Source organism: Hylobates moloch, unplaced genomic scaffold (genome assembly GCF_009828535.3).
Source record: "Hylobates moloch isolate HMO894 unplaced genomic scaffold, HMol_V3 SCAFFOLD_16, whole genome shotgun sequence".
Taxonomy (NCBI): Eukaryota; Metazoa; Chordata; class Mammalia; order Primates; family Hylobatidae; genus Hylobates; species Hylobates moloch.
The window spans coordinates 43644367-43666094 of NW_026652291.1; the positions used below are offsets into that span (position 1 = coordinate 43644367).

The 21728-nt window shown below is 42.2% G+C and overlaps 2 protein-coding genes across 4 annotated transcripts in view; both read right to left on the reverse strand.

Moving 5' to 3' along the window:
* The window catches only part of SYT16 (synaptotagmin 16), a 322403-nt gene extending 318330 nt beyond the window's left edge, over positions 1–4073 (reverse strand). For both annotated transcript variants that reach the window (XM_032179303.2, XM_032179302.3), the window contains exon 1: positions 3966–4073. In XM_032179303.2, the coding sequence (XP_032035194.1) occupies positions 3966–3978 (13 nt within the window). In that variant the 5' untranslated portion in view covers positions 3979–4073. The remainder of the gene's footprint in view (positions 1–3965) is intronic.
* A 16144-nt stretch (positions 4074–20217) lies between these two features.
* The window catches only part of SNAPC1 (small nuclear RNA activating complex polypeptide 1), a 33912-nt gene continuing 32401 nt past the window's right edge, over positions 20218–21728 (reverse strand). Inside the window, exon 10 of one of the 2 annotated variants that reach the window (XM_032134755.2) lies at positions 20218–21726. In XM_032134755.2, the coding sequence (XP_031990646.1) occupies positions 21692–21726 (35 nt within the window). In that variant the 3' untranslated portion in view covers positions 20218–21691. The remainder of the gene's footprint in view (positions 21727–21728) is intronic. The other variant, XM_058429800.1, reaches the window with a different exon arrangement.

The window sequence follows — 21728 nt, forward strand, 5'->3', positions numbered from 1 at the left end:
GGCCTCCCAAAGTGCTGGGATTACAGGCGTGAGCCACCGCGCCCGGCCAAGAGTGGAAGTTCTTAACTAAGAAAGAAAGAAGAGCTCTCTGCAGCAGAGAGGGATCCTAAAGAAATGGGTTGCCCTGGGGGAAATTCTTTAACAATGTAAATAATTCTGTTCCTCTTAAAATTTTCACACAACAGTTCAGCATCCATGGAGGAATCTTGCTTGAATTAATTATTGCTATGATGGTTTCAAAGTAGTAATTTTCTAACTCTTTGTCTATATTTTTTAGTTGGCATCATTTATAAACTTTTTAATAATGACTAGGGTTAGAAATCATTTAACTCAAGATTTTCTGTCCATTTTCAGCTAAAGTGAAGCAATTTTCTTTTAAAGTCTAAGCATCTGAAATCCTGAACATCTCAAGTCACTGTTTAGCACTAGTTTCTAAGGTGGACTTGTTGAGGGCTTATATTTGATCCCCGATCCCCACCCACCCTCTTCCAGGACTGAGCACTGAGTGGAAATTGCTGATGGAATAGACAGGATGGGGAGAAAGGAAACTGCAGGTTGCCAACAAGAAAGAAGAAGGGAAAAAGTGGCTGCTGGTGGAGACCGACTGCAGGGCAGGAACATCAGCCTGTGATGCAACAGGCAAAAATGACATAAGATCAGCCAGGAAACCAGGAGCACCCAAACGGGGACAGATGTCTCCTTTTACAATACCAAATGTTCATCTGTCACAGCCCCAAAGACACATCCACCTGAAAACTGCTAAGATTTCTGGGGTATGATAGAGTTAGATGTTTCCAACACTACCTAAACATGCCTGGCTGTTCCTAAGAAATTCTTACAAACAGACTAAAGTGACTTCAAAACTAAACACCTATAAAAGGAAGTACTAATAATGCAACATATGCCATAAGTGGAATAAAAAAAGAAAAGTAGTGCTTCACTACTTTTGTGTTCTGGAAACAAAATATTATCTGGAATACTTGTCACTGAGGAAATCATGAAATAGTTCAGTACCCAACTACCACCACTTTATATAACAGACTAGGATCTCAAATTTCCTCACGATTTCATGATAACTTACTGAAAACCAAGTTGAAGCTCTCGAGTTCTCCTTTTCTCCTCTGGAATCTGCCCTTAGACAGCATGCTATCTAGATATAAGAACATTTTCTATTGGCTATGTTCTTTTTTGTGAACATTATAAGTTTCCAGGCAAATATTTTAAAAATATCTCCATATTTTATATAATTTACATGCTACATTCATATAGAAGGTCTTTCTGGATTCTCTCCAGAAATGACTGGAATAGAACACTTGGATTTCGCCTGGTTTTAGAACCAATTTTTCCCTCAAGGGGAAATTTTGTGGGGGAGAAAAATGGGGGTTGAGGGAAGCAGTCAGCTATAGCCCTAAGGCAATATTGTGCCCAGGTTTGATTTATCTTATCCAGGCCATGTAGTCACTGCATGGTGACAAGACAGGACTGCTAAAGAAGTGATCATCACTCTGTTCCTACCTGCCTCTCACCTGTCACTTCCTCACCTGCAGAGGTAAGGAGAAGGAAAGAGGAACAGTAGTTCCTGTATCACTGGAACTTGTTAGAAATGTGAATTCTCAGGATGCACCCCAGACTTACTGAATCAGGAACTCTGGGAGTGAAGTCCAGTGATCTGTTTGAATAAGCCCTCTGGGTAACTCTGATGCATGTTAAAGCTTAAGACCTCCTTTTTAAAAATACTGATGCCAGGGTCTTTTTTAAAGCTCTCTGGGGTAATTCTAATATGTAACTAGGACTGAGAACCAGAGCTAACTAAAGAACTCTATATCTGGGAGAAGCCCTGGGCTCTACATTTTCAGAATCATCTCCATGCTAACAGAAGGTTGGGGGACTTCGGGTTGCAAACGTGGTCAAGCTTTGTGGGACATTTTTCAAGACACTGAGAATACTTTCCTTCTCTCCCTTTTGATAGTAGGGACACACAGTAAGCCTCTCACATTACTTTTGAATAAGAACAAAGAGAAAATAATGTTTCTCCACAGTTTGGAAAGCTTTCAGATTTCTAGCTCCATCTCAGCTAAGAAAGAACGTAAGATTGAGCCTAAAAAACTGCTCAAGAGCTGAGATGGTCAAATATCATCATAATGTTTTCATAAACAAAATCAATGGGCAAAAGTTTGATTCTTCAGTACAGTTGAGTATACCATATAAGGAAGTAGAAGAAACGTCAATCTAAATAAATTGCTATGGAAGCATCTCAGTTTATTTTTCTAGGGTACTAAATGTATCATCTTAACCAAAACATAAGAAAATAAATAGCAGAACAGTGTCCCACTGCATGTGTGTGATGCACAGTTGCCAGTAGATACTTTGAACCCCTTTGCCTTTGTTTTTCATGAATAACACAATAAGGCCAAATCTCATGATCTCCTTCTTTGTTGAGTCTTACTTTGTTAAGTAAAGCCTCAACCATAATTTTTTTTCCAAACACACACACACACACACACACACGAACCGAATCACACTTTGTATAAATGAACAGAGCTGAGGAAAGGTAAATTTGGCCCAAATTAGCTGATTTTACTGGAAACACCTGATCAACATTTTTCTCTTTAAAAAGGAGGAGAGCATGTTGGTATCCCCACACATATCAGATGATGGCAAAACAGCAGGGAGAGGACAACCACCATTTACTGAAGGCCACCTGTGTGCCTATCGCTTGTAAGAGCTATGAATGACAGCCTTGTCCTAATTTAGAGAAACTGAGGACAGTGCCATGGTCCCACTGCTAGTGAATTCTAGAGAGATAAAATACAGGTCTGTTTGACTACAAAAACTCAAGCTCTCCACATTATCCTAAAGCTGTGTTCTTGGCTGGGATAATTGTTTACAAGAAAGATAATAAATTATTGCAGAAATTTTGACATCTCATTTTCCCATCTCTTTTCCTCCTCACCTCTCAAAAAAAAATACCTTCCAAAGGGCCTCTGTAGCCAGCACACCATTCGATTTTTGTTTTTTTCCTCTGTGGCCCAGACTGGAGTGCAATGGCAGGGTCATAGCTCACAGCAACCTCGCATTCCTGGGCTCAGGTGATCCTCCCGCCTCGGCCTCCCAAAGTGCTGGGATTACAGACCTGAGCCATCACATCCAGCCCCATTCACTCATCTAATGACGCCCGTAACATGTGCCAAACCTGTGCTGGGGACTTTGGATGCTAGGTACGGCAGGTGTGACTTGGTTTTACTCTGAACTCCCTTTGAAGCTTCACTAATACGTATCTGGCTTCAAATGCAACTAACTTAACCAGTTTTCATAGACGGGATTCCAATTTCCAAAGGCACTGAGCCATAAGAGCAGCGGTGCCAAGATGCCAAAAGCAGGCCAACCCAGCGCCTTCCAACGCTTCCATTCAGAGTTTCAACCTAATGTCTCCAGGCACTCCTCCCACCCACTGACCATGGTAACCAGATGCGGTCTCCAGCCGGCCTTGTGCTGCCCGCTGCGAATACAGCCCGTGGGCCACCGGGCAGCCGAGCCCTGCAAGCCACCCTGATCCCCAGAAGGCAGACGCACAAACCCGACCCAGAACTCGAGGCGAACCTTGAACTCACAGCGCCAAAAACGCGCAGTGCCTTCGTTTGCCCGGCTCGCTGAAGGCTGGCTCTGGGCCTGGGGGCAGTGCCCGCGAAGGGCTGCGATGCCAGGCCCCGCTGCCACACGGCATCGAGGGTCCCTCCGCCTCGGCGTCGGGCGCACGCCCTTCTGCCACATCCCTCGCGGGGCGCGCCGCCAGGGCCACCTGCCCTTTCAAGCCCCGCCAGGCAGCCAAGGGTGATGAGCGGAGAGGGACCCGGCCGCTGCTACCGCGAGCCAGCACAAAGGCAGCGTCTGAAATCGGAGAACTTCCCACCCTGGGCACCGCGGCCTCCCCCCACCCCTGGCCTCCGCGGCCGGAGAGCACTCACTGTCAGTCGCCATGGTCCGACGAGGGGGCTGCCCGGCGGCCGCCCAGGCTCGGGGAACCGGCGCCGAGCCCGGCCGGGCGCGCTCTCCTCGGCAGGCCGGGTGCGCTCGGGGGCCGCGCCGCGCACAGCCCCTCCTGCCGCGCGCCCCCGCCGCGCCGCCCCGCGCCCAGCAGCCGCCAGCCCTGCGGCCGCCGCCGGCGTCCCAAGAGCCCAGCCTCCCGGGCACAGCGGCCGAGCTGCGGCGCCCGGAGGCTGGATCTCCCCCTCCTCGCCTCGCCGCGTCCGTCCCCCTCCCCTCCTTTCCTTTCCTGCCCCTCCCCCAAAGAGGATGCTGGCAGCAACTTGGAAACACGCTCCCGGCCACGCTAGTGTCGCCTCTCCACGCCACCTTTCCTACAACATTCCCGCTACATCCTTGTTTTCGTGTCACCTTTTCCATTCGCCGCTTCATCCCTACCTCGAGCTTCTCACCAGCTGGGTTGGGACCCCATGCTCAGCCCCAGCTGGAAGGAGCAAAGCAGGAGAAGAGCTAGGGGTGTGGGGAGGACGAGCCAGGTGCTGGGCATTAATCCTCCGGGGCAGGAGCTCTCCTGCGAAATCAACCCCATCTCCGTAGGCTCCAAGTGGGCCGTGTTCTTCATGTCACCCTCTGTTTTGTCTCCGACGTGAAAATAGTTCCCAGCACGTAGTAGGCGCTCAGCAGATTTTGTTAAGTGAGTGAATGGATGTCTTTATAACTGGATGCCTGCATGAATGAATGAATGGCCAACTAACTGATTGGACGTCCTCTGGACGAGCAACTGATACATGACCATAGCCAACCACAGCCCTGCCACTGACTAGGGATGGACGCTAGAGTAAGTAAGTGGACCAGGCCGAATGAGTGAGCCAGCGTCTTGTGCCTCACAAGCCATTGTGGTTCAGGAGGGCTCTGAACTGAGGCTGTCAGTTCAGAATGATGTTGTATACGTCTTCTCGAAGTCCAAAAACCAATTTCTGATGGATTATTGGATTATTCTGCCATTACTTTTGCACCAACCTAATATATTAGGGGACAGTGGTACATTAGAAACCCCCATCTCCACCACCAGATCCATCATGTGAAGGATCAAATGGCTCAAACACATGTCCTAAATTACGTGGCAGGCTAGATACTTCTTAAAGATACAATCCATTTCGCCCAGGCATGGTGGCTTAAGCCTGTAATCCCAACACTTTGGGAGGCGAAAGTGGGAGAATCACTTTAGCCCGGGAGTTCAAGTCTGCAGTAAACTATGATTGCACCACTGCACTCCAGCCTGGGTGAAAGAGCAAGACCCTGTCCCTAGTTTTTAAAAGAAGAAAAAGGGCCGGGTTCACACCTGTAATCCTAGCACTTTGAGAGGTCTAGGCAGGTGGATGGCTTGAGCCCAAGAGTTTGAGACAAGTCTGGGCAACATAGTGAGACCCTGTCTCTAGAAAAAATAAAACAAAAATTAGCCAGGCTGGTGGTGCATGCCTGTGATCCCAGTAGGCTGAGGGGGAGGATCACTTGAGGCCGAGAGGTGAAGGCTGCAGTGAGCTGAGATCATACCACTGCACTCCAGCCTGGGCGACAGAATGAGACCCTGTCTTAGAAAAATAAAATAAAATAAAAATACAAAGATACAATCAATTTGTTGCATTTAGAGATGCACATTCAACCCAATCAGCCCCGGGCTGGATGCTGAGAAGACTGAGGAGCAAGGCTCCTGTCTGCCTATCCACCAGCTCCCATGTGGCTAGGCAGACAGAAAACTGCCAGAGAACAATGCGGGTGTCCTCTCTGGTCAGTTCACAGAGCACGATGAGGGAGAGAATATTCTGATCAGGTTCCACATTCTGATTCAGTCCACCTGGAGTAGGACTTAGGTGTGTCCTTTTTTTTAATTGTGTTTAGCCTTTATTTGTTTTAACACAGGTGATTCTGAAGCACACTTCTAGTTAAGAACCACAGAGACCTGGTTCATTTGTCTTTCACAACAACCATCTGCAGTAGACCCAAAAGCCAACACTCCTGAAGTGGGTTGGATGGGGAAAAGGAAAACAGAATTAAACATGACCCTGGAGTCTTGAACCTATTTGGCGCTCACAAACAAGGAGGTTAAGCTGGTGTGAGGGCAAAAAGGGTGGGTTGGGTTTGGATTCAACTAAAGGGTCAGTGGAACATGTGTGAGGCTCCTTATTCGTTAATCAAACTGGCTTTTCCAAATGAGAAAAAGAAAAAAAATGACAATTCAAAGTGTATGTTCAATAAATGACTTCTGAATAATGGACCTGTTGGATAGCAGGTTTGCATAGCACCAGATGTCAGATGAGAAGGGGTTAATGAACAAGTAGATTTCACAGAGGCGGAGGCCCCAAGCATAGATAATTCTCTTAAAAAGTTTAATGGTGAAGGAATGAAAGAGGATGGAGAGCTTTGGAAGAGAGCAGGATCAAGATAAGATGGGTTTTATGTTTTGTTTTGCTTTAAGATAGATTTTTGTACACATATTCAAGTATTTAATATATAAAAGAATAAATTTTCACTTTTCTATAACTAAATTAACTTTCTGGCCCAAGCCCCTATTACACCCATTGTTAGGGAGTTTGATTTTACTCAGTTCAAGGTAAACATCGATTCAGGCTTTTCTCAGGCAATTCAGAGTTTCCCTTCCTCATTTTTTCTTGGCGTTGCATCCATGTTTGGAAGGACAGGTTGGGTAGCATCAGGGATGGTAAGAGGTATCAGGCCCCATCTGTCCTTATTGGGATGTACCTCTTTTGTCTGGACCTCAGAGCTCGTCAGACCTCCACACCCATGAGTGTGGGTGGCAGCCACCACTCTGTCCTCTCCTCCACACCAAAGCCCCTTCAGGTCTGACTTTTTCTCCTTGACTTTCCTGTTGCTCTGGAGAGGAAAAGTTTGGCTACTCACCCATTCCATTCTAAGGAAACGTGAGATCTGTGGAGTCTCACGCCTTTTCTAACAAGCCAAACAACCATTTCTTTCTTACCATTCCCTTACTATGTGGTAGAGGGGAGCTCTGCATAATGGACCACCAAGCAAGACATTTACTGTGAAATGAGACAAAGGTCCCCTTACGGCTCAATTTCCCCAGCCTATCTGGAAGTTCTACCACCTCCCCGCCAATGCCTGAGAATGGCATGTTTTTCCAAGAAGGGATATAGGATGTTTTCAGCCCCATGTAACTGCATAAGGGTGGCTTAAACAATAACACACCTTGTTATATATCAAGGGATCCAAAAGTAGGTGGTTCCGTGGTTGATTTAGCATCTCCACAATGCCCACAAGAACTTGGACTCCCCACCTTCCTCCTCGGCAGTAAGGCTGCTGCAGCACAAAATCTCCCAAATCTGGTGGGAGAGGGGGAATATTCCTCCTCGTCTCTCTCTCTCTTTTTTTTTTTTTTTTTTTTTTTTTCTATTTGAGACAGAGTCTCACTCTGTCTCCCAGACTGGAGTGCAGTGGTGCGATCTCGGCTCACTGTAACCTCAGCCTCCCGGGTTCAAGCAATTCTCCTGCCTCAGCCTCCTGAGTAACAGGGATTACAGGCTTCTGCCACCATGCCCAGCTAATTTTTGTATTTTTAGTAGAGACAGGGTTTCACCATGTTGGCCAGGACGGTCTCGATCTCCTGACCTCAAGTAATCCACTCATCTCAGCCTCCCAAAATGCTGGGGTTACAGGCATGAGCCACCACGCCCAGCCTCATCTCTCTTTTTTTTATCAGAGAAAGAAATCTTTGTAAAAGCCCTCAAAGGCCTTCTCCACCCTTCTGGTGGCACTGGAGGCTGGGAACGCAAGCATCTGTTATTTTCAGCGTTTATGGCACAAAGTGGATTCTGCCAACAAGGAAGAAGGGGGTGGGAATGACTGCCGGGCCCACCGTCAGTGTCTGCCGTCGTCTTCTTATACCCTCGGCAGACTCTCGCCTCACTGCTGTCCTTTATGACCCTTCTCCATCCATGGCTAAGGAAACCTATCTCCTAACAGGCTGGAAAACTCACTCTTGAAACATCCTGCTTTCTTGCAAATCTCTGTGTCTTACATTTGGACCTTTGCCTTTGAAATTCAAAGCCAAGATTTTGGCTCTTTTGGTTGCCTCCACACCTAAGGCCAGAGAGAGTAAAGTCTAGTTAGAGACAGGGAGACCCATATGATACGTGAAATTACGTAACAGGAATGAAAAATACGTAACTCCATAGCAAGGTAGTATTTCTTCAGTACACTTATGAAGCGAGAGGAAAGACCCACTGGAGAAGAAAGATCTAAATTGCAAAGAAAAGGCCAGGCATGGCGGCTCACGCCTGTGATCCCAACAATTTGGGAGGCCAAGGAAGGCGGATCACCTGAGGCCAGGAGTTCGAGACCACCCTGGCCAACATGGCGAAACCCCATCTCTACTAAAACTACAAAAATTAGCCGGACATGGTGGTGGGATCCTGTAATCAATCCCAGCTACTCGGGAGGCTGAGGCAGGAGAATCGCTTGAGCTTGGGAAGCAGAGGTTGCAGTGAGCCGAGATCACACCATTGCACTCCAGCCTGGGTAACAGAGGGAAACTCTGTCTCAAAAATAAAATAAAATAATAAAATAAAATGAAATGCAAAGAAAGGTAGGAACACGTGTTAGTGGCAGCATGGCCAGGACAGGCAGAGAATTTCATCTTTGATCAAGAACCATTTTCAGTCTCAGAAACATAAGTTGAGAAAGAGAGAATGATATGATGCAAAAGGATTTTATGAAGAGGGAGGTTGAGGGAGCTCAGGCATGCGATGCGGTCTCAAGTTTTTCTGTAATATAGGACCTGAGCTTAGTTGCCAAGAAGGGAAAGAGGTGGATTTGAGGATCTAGAAGCACGGAAGAGGTTTTAAGCTGTCTCTATTAGGAAGAGGAAATGAAAGGGATGAATAGAAGGACTTCCGGCCAGCAGTGGGGGGCCCTCCTGGAGTTAGACCCCAGAAGTGCAGAAGGCAAGGCAGCCATTTGGAAGCAGGTAGTGGAAGCAGATGGAAATTGAATTCTGGGTTACTGTGTCCCCAAAATAGCCAGCCATAGGGCTCAAGGGGTTGGGAGAAATGAGTGGAGCCACAGCAGGAGTGAGGAGGGAGAATGCTGAGGGGCCCAGGGCCTGGAAACCTTGAAGATGAAGGGTAGGAGGACAGGCTCAGGTAGTCTGGGTGAATGTTAGCTCTTGGGACTGTATATACATAATAGAGATTGGGACAGAGAAAGGGCAAGACTGAGCAATTGCATTGAAAATGTTTCAGCTGGCCGGGCACGGTGGCTCAAGGCTGTAATCCCAGCACTTTGGGAGGCTGAGGCAGGCAGATCAGGAGGCCAGGAGTTCAAGACCAGCCTTGCCAACATGGTGAAACTTTGTACTAAAAACACAAAAATTAGCTGGGCGTGGTGCCACGTGCCTGTAATCCCAGCTACTCGAGAGGCTGAAGCAGGAGAATCGCTTGAACCAGGGAGTCGGAGGTTACAGTGAGCTGAGATCATGCCACTGCACTCCAGCCTGGCGGCAGAGCAAGATTCCCTCTCAAAACAAAGAAAAGAAAAAAGCTTCAGCAAAGATAATTTACGATTCTTGCAGGGCTCTTCTGACTTACAATTTTGCCATAATTGTAATTCAGATGTCACCATCCACATTGCTTAACTTCATTTCCAGAATAAGGCAGGACAAAGACCTTTTATACACACTGCACAGAAGTTACTGTATAGGCTCTCTGACCCTTGGCTGATGACTACATCCTGCTGACTTTATCAACACTCTGGCTATAAACAAGAAATGAGAGCAAGGCAGGGTGAAGGGCTGCAGCCACATGCTGAGTGGGTCTGTGTCACCGTGGAGACTATTTCTGGTTGAAATAGCTATTGCTTTTTCTTTGTTGCCGTAGGTGGAAATGGAAAAATTATTTTAGCTGTGCATGTGGCCGGCAAGCTACTGAGCATTTTATCTGACACCAAAGGAGAGGCATTTTTTTATTGTTTTTATAGAACTTACCTTTGAGTTTCATTAGGTGTCTATATCTCTTCCAAATAGTATCTCTGTATATTTCCTAAGCCTCTGAACTCAAGTACTTCAGAACATTCAAATATGACATAGAATATGGTAATAAAAATTATAGGATCTTAAAAATCGCCATTAGATAATAAATAGGATTATGTTCTGATTTAATCCCTGCAAGTCATATGGAGAATGAACAGAAGACAGGGCCACTCAGGTGGAATTCTGGTCTGGAAGGTAGAAGGCAGGGCCTGGGTTTGATGGTTAAATTTCCAACAATGACTGGAGAGATTCAGTGACCTAAACCCAGGAAACCACTGGCTTATGGTTGCCTGTCTCCCACTCCAGGTTGCCCCTATGCTGTCTGAACATGTACAGGCAAGGCAAGTAGTTAAGGAATCTATGAGGTAGAAATTTAGAAGTAGAATTAAGTGTGGGAATAACCAGTTTCAGGGAAAAGTAAGAGTCTGTAGACCAGGCAGACAAATAGATCAAACGGATGGTTCTACTGTTCAAAGCCATATGTGTGAATACTCTATTGATATTTTTCTTGTGATTAAGTAAAGCCTATTTTTAAAAAGTACTTTTTAGGCTGAGCACAGTGGCTCACGCCTGTAATCCCAGCACTTTGGGAGGCCAAGGAGGGAGGATCACTTGAGGGTCAGGAGTTTGAGACAGCTTGGTCAACATGGTGAAACCCCATCTCTACTAAAAATACAAAAACTAGCCAGGCATTGTGGTGCGTGCCTGTAGTCCCAGCTACTCGGGAGGCTGAGGCAGGAGAATCGCTTGAACCCAGAAGGTGGAGTTTACAGTGAGCCGAGATCGCACCACTGCAGTCCAGCCTGGGCGACAGAGCGAGACTCTGTCTTGGGGGAAAGAAAAAAAAAAGGACTTTTTAGCAGTCATTCAAAAAATAGCCTAAAAAGTACACAGTTATGGAAATAACACTAACAGTCTCAAGCAAGACACACTCACCCTGGGGTTAAGTATGTTTGGAGGAGGGAGAGAACAGGGACCCAGAAATGCATTATCATAAATCTCCATTTTTGCCAAAGACAAGCCTAGGCCAGCTTTCACCAAGTAGAAGCCTCAGATTACCCAGCCCAGAATCACCTGGAAAGTTGTTAAAAATGCAGATTTTTAGCCCCCAACCAGCACTTACTGGATCTGAAGCCGGCAATGGGACACTGTAATCCGCATATGAGCTAGCCGGGTGTTTCTAATACATCCTAATACATCTAACACTTACCTAGCTCAGGTAGCAGCAGCTGGTTACAGAATAATAAAACTGCCTGGACACCTGGAATTTCACACCTGGGAGTTTCTGCTTCGGTTTTCTCTATCTACAATGAAGAGCCACTAAATGCTGAGGAATAGCCACTAGGAAACAAATTTAGTGTTAACAAACTTTTTACAAACTTTTTAAATAAATTACTCTTACTCATATCTAATTAAAGGTATCTATTTTGAAAGTCTTCTTATCCTTCTTTTTAATCCTCCATGAAGATAGTGAACTGGTGACAATTCTCTATAATTAAGTCCTCATTTACTAACTGTCTTAGTCTCTTTGGGCTGCTATAATAAAACACTGTAAACTGGGTGCTGGCAAGCAACAGAAATTTATTTCTCACAGTTCTGGAGGCTGGGAAGTCCAAGATCAAATAGCTGGCAGATTCAGTGCACAGCAAGGGTCCATTCCTCTCTGTCACCTCTCATGGTGGAAGGGGTGAGGGGTCTCTCTGGGGCCTCTTTTATAAGGGCACTAATCACATTCATGAGGGCTCTGCATGAATGTATTCTTTGCAATACTTATACAGTATCCACTGAGATTCAGACTCATGTGTAGTGGTTAAAATTGTAGGCTCTGGAGCCAGACCACATGGCTTCCAATAACAGCCTCACTACTCACCAGCTCTGTGATCTTAAGCATACTACATGCCATCTTTGTGCCTTTGTTTCTTCTTCTGATAAATTAATACCCACTAGGACTTTCCACTTCTGGCAGTATGACAGACAGATATTTTCAAAGGGCCTTCTCATTCCTCCTGAATATACTACTACAAAAAAAGGTTAATGCATTCCTGTGCTCACCAGAAAGTAGTAGAATCTCCAAGGAGAAAAACAAAACAATTAGCTGAAACCAGAGCAAGAAGCAATAGGATATTAAGCAAGTGGAGTAGAAACCAATGAAGTAGAGTTCACCTAATAACTCCTGAAATCAAAAGATCAAACTTGGAGTTTAACCTAAGATTCCAAGGACTCAAAGGACTTTAGAGGTACCAGAATGATAGTATTCTTGGCTCATAGCAGAAGCAAACATAAATCCTCTCTAAAGGAGAGCATCCCAAATTAAATCCACAGGATTCAGTATAAGAAAATTTGAGCTCCAAATAAAGATCACCACCAAATACAACAAGGATACAAATCACCAAGAGTTAGAATCAGCAAAACAACAAATAATAGACTGACTGGTTGAATTGCAGATACTGAAATTAATATACAGGATGTAAATTAATTATGCTTGAAATATTTAATGAAATAAAATATGAAATTGAAAAGCTAATCAAAGAACAAGAAAATGTAAAACATATCTAGACAGATATAAATAAAACTCTCAGATACAGAACAAAAAAAGTAAAAATTAAAAACTAAATGGATGGAGCTATTGACCAGGCCCGGACTTAGCTCCTCTTGGCACCACAAGTTTCAGGCCAAACGAGGCCTTCCTAGTAGGCTACACCCGCCTAGTTTCATTTCCTGTAGTCATCTAGCCTGCACAAATTGCTAGAGACAGTCTCCTCATTTTATTAAAACTTTATATCAGAAAACATATTTAAATCCACCAAAGAACAAGGTGATTCTGACTTGACAACCCTGAGGAGTCACTCTACATTCTTCATTTTCTTTTCTGAGGAAACTCAGTCTCAATTATGGAGATCCAGAAACATTATAAAGCAATTTAATCCTAATTCTATCAAGTGTAGTTTTATGAATGAATTATATTTGTAAATATAAGGGATTTTTTTAAGTGGTAACAAGACAAACTATATCTTGTGACTGGCTGGTTCATCTTTATTTACAAATAAACAGGATGATTTTTCCAAACATACACTCTCTAAATAAAGGACAGTGTATTTAGTTTTTAAATACAAAACAAAAAGTTTCTGCTAGGAAAATTTTATGAGCAACTTGTTGAAATTTACAGAGAGAATACATTCAGTTAACCACCTACAATAAAATGACATGTTAGCAAGACAAACAATATACCAATTATGCTGCAAGAAACTAAGAGATAAATCAACTATTTAAAACATGTAATAAAGGCAGGAGAGTTAACCATTTGTGAGACTTTAGCAAAATTCATTTCATTTAAAATCAGACACACCATAAGAAGTTCAGGTCCAACAAATCTTGAGGGTGTTGCCTTCCCTAAAAGTGATCAACTAGCTAGGCAGAATGGCTGGCACCTGTAGGCCCAGCTATTTGGGAGGCTAAGGCAAGAGGATCTCTTGAGCCCAGGAGTTGGAGACCAGCCTGGTGGATATTATGAGGCCTCACTGCAAATAAATAAATAAATAAATAAATAAATGTTGTCAACTGAAGCTAACATAGCCCACTTAATTGTTATGGTGTTGAAGTATTTAAAAATTAGCCTGTAGGTAATGTAATTATATGAAGGTTTTCTTTTTTATTTGTCTTAAGTAAGGTTTTTTAAAACCTCATATTAAAGTGCCTGAAAGAAAAAAAGACTAGTGCATATAAAAATATTTTCCTCAGAGCATAATCTGTAATTAGCCTGATCAAGCTTTGTAGCTTGCAACCAAAACCAAATTAATGACATAATTGATTCTATAGTGCTTAGCATTTAGGGAAGATTAGCCTCCTTGAAAAATCAGGGATTTTTACCGTATTTTCAGAAGTGCATCAATTTATTTCAAGCCATTAGGTTAACAAGACACTAAATTATGATCAAATAGCATTTGGGTGACTTAAATGAGTTAAGTCATATTCCCAATCTAAGTGGAATCTTTGTAAATTAGGAGACACCCTGCACAAATCCAGGGAAGATGGTTCAGTAACTTCAGGGTAAATAGGGGGATGTCACCTAATGATTACTTTCTGTGATACAACTGTAAGGGATTCAATGCTGGCAAGGACATATGCATGTTTATACAACTTTACCTGAGTGCACTCCCCTGTCCATGACACTGGGCATGTAGGACTTACGCAGAATGTCATTGTCTTATCTATCTGAGGAGTCAGAGAATGGAGTTTGGGCTGTCAGAGTGGTGAGAAGTCAAGATGGCAAATCCCTGAAAGGAGAAATCATAGAGAGAAACTCCAAAATCTGTGTATAAAATCCCCTCAGATCTTTGGCTGCAAGCAAGGCAAAAACCCCCATGATTCTAGGGCAAATAGCTAGAAATCTGAAAGTCCCGAGTGGGTATTTCAGCAGCTGACCACCCAAAGGTCTCCTGAGTTCAAAGTTCAAGTCTTGCAAGAATAGAGTGACGTGGCAAACACTTCACAGTTTCCATTAAACTTCAAAAAGCCCACACCTTAGATTTAGGGACCACTTCCAGGACTAAGGGATTTGCCCTAAAACTAAGGACCAAGCTGAATAGATCCACCCTGACAAAGCCTACAATCAAGCCCCTATAAGATGCTCTGTCATAACTTAACTGCCTTATAGAACAAAACTCAACACGCTTTAGAGGAAGGTGATAGAATTCAGAGTCCCTAACATGTATTACCATACAATAAAATATTAGTAGACAAGGAAAGAAACAGGAAAATGTAAACCACAGTCAATAAAAAAATTAATCGGTCAATAAAAACAGATATACTGATGCCCCCAATGTTGAAACTAGCAAACACTTCAAGGTAGCTAAATTTGCTAAACCTATAGCACCTATAGTATAAATTTATAGTATCTATAAAATAGTATAAACCTACAGCAAAAAATGTTATAATTGGTGAAGAAATGGTACATTTCAGTGCAGATATGAAAACCGTGAAGAAGAACCAAGGAGAAATGTTAGAACTGAAAAATACTACATCTAAAATTAAAGTTATTGAATGGGATTAACAGCAGATTGAATACAAAAGAAATAATTCATGAACTTGAAGACAAGTCAAATCATTCAATCTGAAGCATGGAGAAAAAAATTACTGGGGGTGTGGGAGGAAGACACAGTAACATTTGGGACAGTATTAAGCAGTTGACAGACATGTAATTGGAGTCCTAGAAAGAGAACCAAGTGAGACTAGTGCAGAAAAACATATACGATATACTGGAAAAATTAACTGCACTAGGCACATCATACAAATGGCTGAAAATAAAGTAAAAAAAAAAAAAAAAAAAAACTTAAAAGTGGCCAGAGAAAAAGGGCGTGTTATATACCAAAAAATGGGTAAGAATGAAAACTTCTCATCAGAAACAATGAAGGCTGAAGACATGCAACAATCCTTAATGTGATGAAAGAAAAGAGGTGTCTACCTAGAATTCTAAATCCAGCAAAAATATCCTTCAAAAATGGTTAAATAAAGACTCAAAAAACCAAAATCTAACAGAATTGATCTCCAACAGAACTAAGCTTCAATAAATTAAAAGAATGTCTCCAGGCTGAGGGAAAATTATTCCAGGTGAAAGCATAGATTTGCATGAAGGAATGAAGAGCAGTGGATAAGGTTCCCACGTGGATAAATGTAACAGCTTTTTCTCCTATTTTTTCCTTTATTTAAAGTAAGAATATAACTGTATGATGGGGTTTACATCATAGCAGTAAAATATGATGACAATATCACAAAGGATGGAAGAGGATAAAATGGAATATATCAATCCCTAACTTACAAGTAGATTTTATTACGTCTCATATGCAGATTGTAATCTCAGAGCAAACCCACGCTGTCTGATATTCTTCCACTGTACAATGCTGCTGTCAAGTGAACTTTTTTTTCTTTTCTTTTCTCTTTTTTTTTTTTTTTGAGATAAAGTGTCGCTCTGTCCCCCAGGCTGGAGTGCAGTGGTGCAATCTTTGCTCACTGCAGCCTCCACCTCCTGGTTCAAGTGATTCTCCCACTTCAGCCTCCCTAGTAGCTGGGACTACAGGCACGTGCCACCACACACGGCTAATTTTTGTATTTTTAGTAGAGGTGGGGTTTCACCATGTTAGCCAGGCTGGTCTTGAACTCTGGACCTCAGGTGATCCACCTGCCTCGGCCTCCCAAAGTGCTGGGATTACAGGCATGAGCCACCACGTCCAGCCAAGTGAACATTTTTGCCATTACTTGTTTACATTATGAAGTTAAAATATTTATGGTAGTGTTTGGCATCATTATCATTTCCATCAAATCCATGAATAGACTGACAAATCCATGAGATTTTACAGGCTTGCCCTACTCACAACCCCTTCTGCAGAAAGCTGACAGAGTTGGGTCCTTCCCCATAATTTGCCCTGTCCTGAGGTACACGACCCTTCTATACCGTCCACAATTGATTGTATCAGGGATCTATGTCCTAGTTAAGGGGCATCATCCTTTCAGTTGGACATAAGGGAGGCCAGGCCAGGTGTGGTGGCTCATGCCTGTAATCCCAGCACTTTGGGAGGCCAAGGCAGGCGGATCACTTGAGGTCAGGAGTTCAAGACCAGCCTGGCTAACATGGTGAAACCCCACCTCTACTAAAAATACAAAAATTAGCCAGGTGTGGTGGCACGCACCTGTAATCCCAGCTATTCGGGAGGTTGAGGCAGGAGAATTGTTTAAACACAGGAGCTGGAGGTTGCACTGAGCCGAGATGGCACCACTGCACTCCAGCCTGGGCCACAGAGCAAGACTCTGTCTCAAAAAAAGGGGGGGAAGGGGGCGGGGCTGGGTGTTGTGGCTCACACCTGTAATCCTAGCACTTGGGGAGGCCAAGACAGGTAGATCCTGAGGTCAAGAGTTTAGGACCAGCCTGGCCAACATGGTGAAACCCCGTCTCTACTAAAAGTACAAAAAAAAAAAAAAATAGCCGGGCATGGTGGCACACACCTGTAGTCCCAGCTACTTGGGAGGCTGAGGCAGGAGAATCACTTGAACCTGGGGGGTGGAGGTTGCAGTGATCCAAGATTGTGCCTCTTCACTCCAGCCTGGGTGAAAGAGCGAAACTCCATCTAAAAAAAAAAAAAAAAAGGAGGCCACAGAATAATCTCCACCCAATCAGGGAGCTCTATTTTGGATTATAACTAATAGAATCAATTCGATCCTCTTTCAGGGACTATAGAGAACAGGACAGGTAGCAGAGGGGAAAGTGGTCAGGGAAGCTGGAGAGCACATGACTAAGAGGATGCACATTGTAACTACAGGGCAATAGACATCCACTTCAAAAGCAAGGACTCAACCCAGCCGTCTAAGCTGCTGGTGTTCACTACATGACAAGGAGCCATTTTTTTCCAGCTCTCCAAGAAGTTGTGCCTCTGATCAGTATTAAAATAAGCCTCCAGCACTTAAGATAATGTCAATGTGACTTTGTTCCTTGTAACTTAAGGGAGGCAGCCCGAATTCATCATAAAAAGAAAAATCCAGACCTGCAATATACAGCACATTAAAATAAATAAGTCAGGCATAAAAAAAACCACATAAAAAAAGATTATACAACCTGAAGTCTAGGCTTTGACATTTACTTTCATAGAGGGAATAAGAAAAATGTGCAATGAAAATTACTCTATAGTTGTTTAAAAGATAAATGAAAACGTGAATACTTAAGCACCCACAGAGTTTGCTCAATGGCATTTAAAAAGCAAGCATTCTTCAAACTACAATTCAAGAATCAAGGGTAAGTTAGGAAGGCATTAGTAATTCTGCTTATTTTCCTGGGCTCTTTTCATCAAAATGAAAGTAATTTCCAGCCCCTAAACTCATTTTTAAAGACACCTCAATTAAGGATATTTTGTCTCTATATACATGTATAAATCTTTTGTCATAACCAAAATAGGTTATTGGAAATAAAATGTGTATTGTAGCCAATTCAAGTTGAAAAAAAAGAAACCTGGGTCTCTTTCAGTTGTCAAGCCATGAGAGCTTGGTCTCTTATCAATCTGAAGATCTGTGTAAACACATAAGCTTTCAATTATTATAACTTTAAAAAGCCGCTTCGAAAGTCACCACATAATTACTTTGGTTTCCTTGGCATCCAAGTACTTTTTAAAAGCTTACTTTCTAGCTGTAATTATTTTGAAGTTTAGCATTTGTATCTTTGCATTTCCATTTCCAAAGCACTCTGCAGTTCTTAATATTTTTGAACAAGTCAGTAAAATAGTTTTGTAGCACTTAAAAGTTTTTAATGTAGTTCCCTAATAAATCGCTGTTCTGAAAAATCCCCATATAAGACGAAGTCTTTGCTCAAAAGTTTGTTCACTGTCTCTCCTTTTGCTTGCAAATGGTACAACTGTGTCTGTCTCGGGGAACAATCACTTCAATTGGGTATTGAAGAGACTGGGAATGTTTCTCCTCATTGAATATATCCACTCACAGTTAGGAAAACTTTGAGTTATTAAGACAAAGGGATTATAAACCCAGATGGGATCTTAGATGTGCTTACAACATAAACTTATAATAGTACTACGAAAGAAAACAAAGACAACACTATGATTTCTCATAGAGAACTGCATATTCCCAGGGTAGTTTTCTTCTGAAGGAATTAGGATACTTTACTTCCAAAGTGAAAAATATTCCCCTAATTAAGCATCCATACAAGCTGCATTTTCTTTATGACTCCACTTTTTATTCATGGGTTTTAAGATACCCCAAGTAAACCTGGTATATGACATTACTACTACTATAATTCTAATTATCTACTTTGAACAACGCTTTCATATACTGGGATTTCTGGGAGTGGTGTGATTTTAAAACACAGGGTATGTTTATATACACTGCCACAACCCTTCTTCTCCCACAAAATATTAATTTAGCAAATATTTAATACTGAAATCATGCCTTTATCACTAGTAGAGTTATTATAATTAAGTTGGCAATATAAGTAGCTTAATAGATAACTAGTTATTTGGACTTCATATTTTAAATTTTGAAAACTCACTGTAAAACACAAGTATGTTCTATTTGAACTCTGTTCAATGAGCTTCAATTTCATATTTAAAGCAAGTCTATCAACTGATCCATACCTTATCTTCAACATATACTCATGAAAAACTCACTATTGCAGCCGGGTGCGGTGGCTCACTCCTATAATCCCAGCACTTTGGGAGGCCAAGGCAGGTAAATCGCTTGAAGTCAGGAGTTTGAGACCAGCCTGGCCAACATAGTGAAACCCCATCTCTATTAAAAATATAAAAGCAAGGCATGGTAGTGCATGCCTGTAATCCCAGCTACTCGGGAGGCTGAGACAGAAGAATCGCTTGAACCCGGGAGGCGAAGGTTGCAGTGAGCCAGGATCACGTCACTGCACTCCATCCTGGGTGACAGAGCGAGACTCTGTCTCAAAAAAAAAAAAAAATTAGCCAAGCATGTGGTCACACACCTGTAGACTCAGCTACTCAAGAGGCTGAGGTGGCAAGATAGCTTCATCTCAGGAGATTGAGGCTGCAGTGAACCATGATCACGTCACTGCTCTCCAGCCTGGGCGACAGAGCAAAACCGTCTCAAAAAAAAAAAAAAAAGGAAAAAACGGAAACCTAGGTATATGAAGCCATCACGGAACTGATGTACTATAAGCCAGAGCCAACCTTTGTTGGAACTCACCTGATTTTAATAAACTTTCCGTCTCGTTTAAGCCATTTTGAAGTGGAGTTTTACTGCTTATAGTTAAAAAAGTATCTTTCTGGATTTCCACGTGTTGGCTTATATTAAAAAGCTGAAATTATAAGACTGAGCCCTGTGTTTATGACTCAGAAGCATGACTTACTAACTTTGTGAATGGGGACAGGGCACTACCATCTTGAGGTACAAGTGAAACGATAGCATGTATTTTGTAAGTACAGTTACGAAAAAAGGGCAACTCAGTGTGTTAGCTGTACAATGTCTATAAGCTTTTAACAGTCAGACAAGTTCTAGCAAACAACCTACTATATCAAGTGGGGCCAATAATGGATCTACACCCCAACCCCAGACTGTTTAAATCCAAGATGCTCCACCCAATGTCCACATTATGAAAACTGCCCCCCATGACCAAAAACATTTGAAGTCAAAGGAAACAACTGTGACTGCATGAATGCTAATAAATGAAAATTTTATTTGGGTCAGCATTAGCATTCTGATTTTTAAAGATTAGATATAGAGATATCACGAATTTGATCTTCAACCCAAACTTTTTTTTTTTTTTCTTTTTGAGACGAAGTCTCACTCTGTCGCCCAGGCTGGAGTGCAGTGGCACGATCTTGGCTCACTGGGTTCACACCATTCTCCTGCCTCAGCCTCCCGAGTAGCTGGGATTACAGGCGCCCGCCACCACACCTGGCTTACTTTTTGTATTTTTATTAGAGACGTGGTTTTCACTGTGTTAGTCAGAATGGTCTCGATCTCCTGACCTCGTGATCTGCCCGCCTCGGCCTCCCAAAATGCTGGGATTACAGGCATGCAACCCAAACTTTAAATCCCTTAATAATACCATGCTGGAAAACAGCGTTTAGTATAATCAACTGTGAAACAGGTTAAGGCTGGGTGCAGTAGCTCACACCTATAATCCCAGTACTTTGGGAGGCTCAGGCAGGAGGATAGCTTGAGCCCAGGAGTTCAAGACCAGCCTGAGCAACATAGCGATACCCCGTCTCTATTAGGGAAAAAAAAAAACAAAACCAAAAACAGTTGAGCCAACAACATGATAGGGATATGGTCTGCTATTGGCAGCAATTCAAACAACATGGCTCAAGCAATCTCTATTAAAATGTTTGGAACAAGAAATCAACAGAGAGGCATATTCATGAATCTATAGATTTTTTTTTTCTGTGAATATCAACTATTCTGTACCAGAGACACATTCTGAAATTTACATTATTATTCTTAAAGATTTTATTAGAAAGTAGAGTACTTAAATACTTAATACATTAGTATTTAAGTACTTAAGTTAGTACTTAGTTAAATTAGTATTTAATAATAAACAAGCACTAAAAAATATTTAATTGCAGAAGTAGAAAATACATTGTGAACTTCCTAAGTTATCAATCACATGTTAAGAGAATGTAAGTTTTATGTATTAAAAAATAAAACAAGGCAAAAACTTTATTGCACTTAACAATATACAAAATAGAATATACAAAATAAAAAATCCATTATCAGATTGTAGATACAAAATAATTAGTTATTTGCATGTAATAAACATTAATATTTCAATAAAAAATATTTTAAATAAAACAGAATAGTATTACCAGACTGTATTAGGACAGTATAGTATCACAAAACGTTATAGGAAATAGTAACAATCTGCAAATAACAGAATTTTTTCTATTACATACTAAATACAAGTTTTATCTCCATTTATGCAAATCATTAAAGAAAATGTTAAAGAATTCTTATTCTAATTTTTTGTACTTTTATTCTAGAACTGTGTATTGCAATTTCCAAGAAATAACCCACAGTTTCCCAGAAGGACTATTTTTAATACTGGCAGTCTTCCTGTTCAATACACAAAATATCAATCTTTTCTTCTGTCAGAAAACTCAAAATTAAAAACCACACCAGGCTCTTTGTTCAGTGTTTTCTCCTCTTCTTGGATGCAGTGAACTCT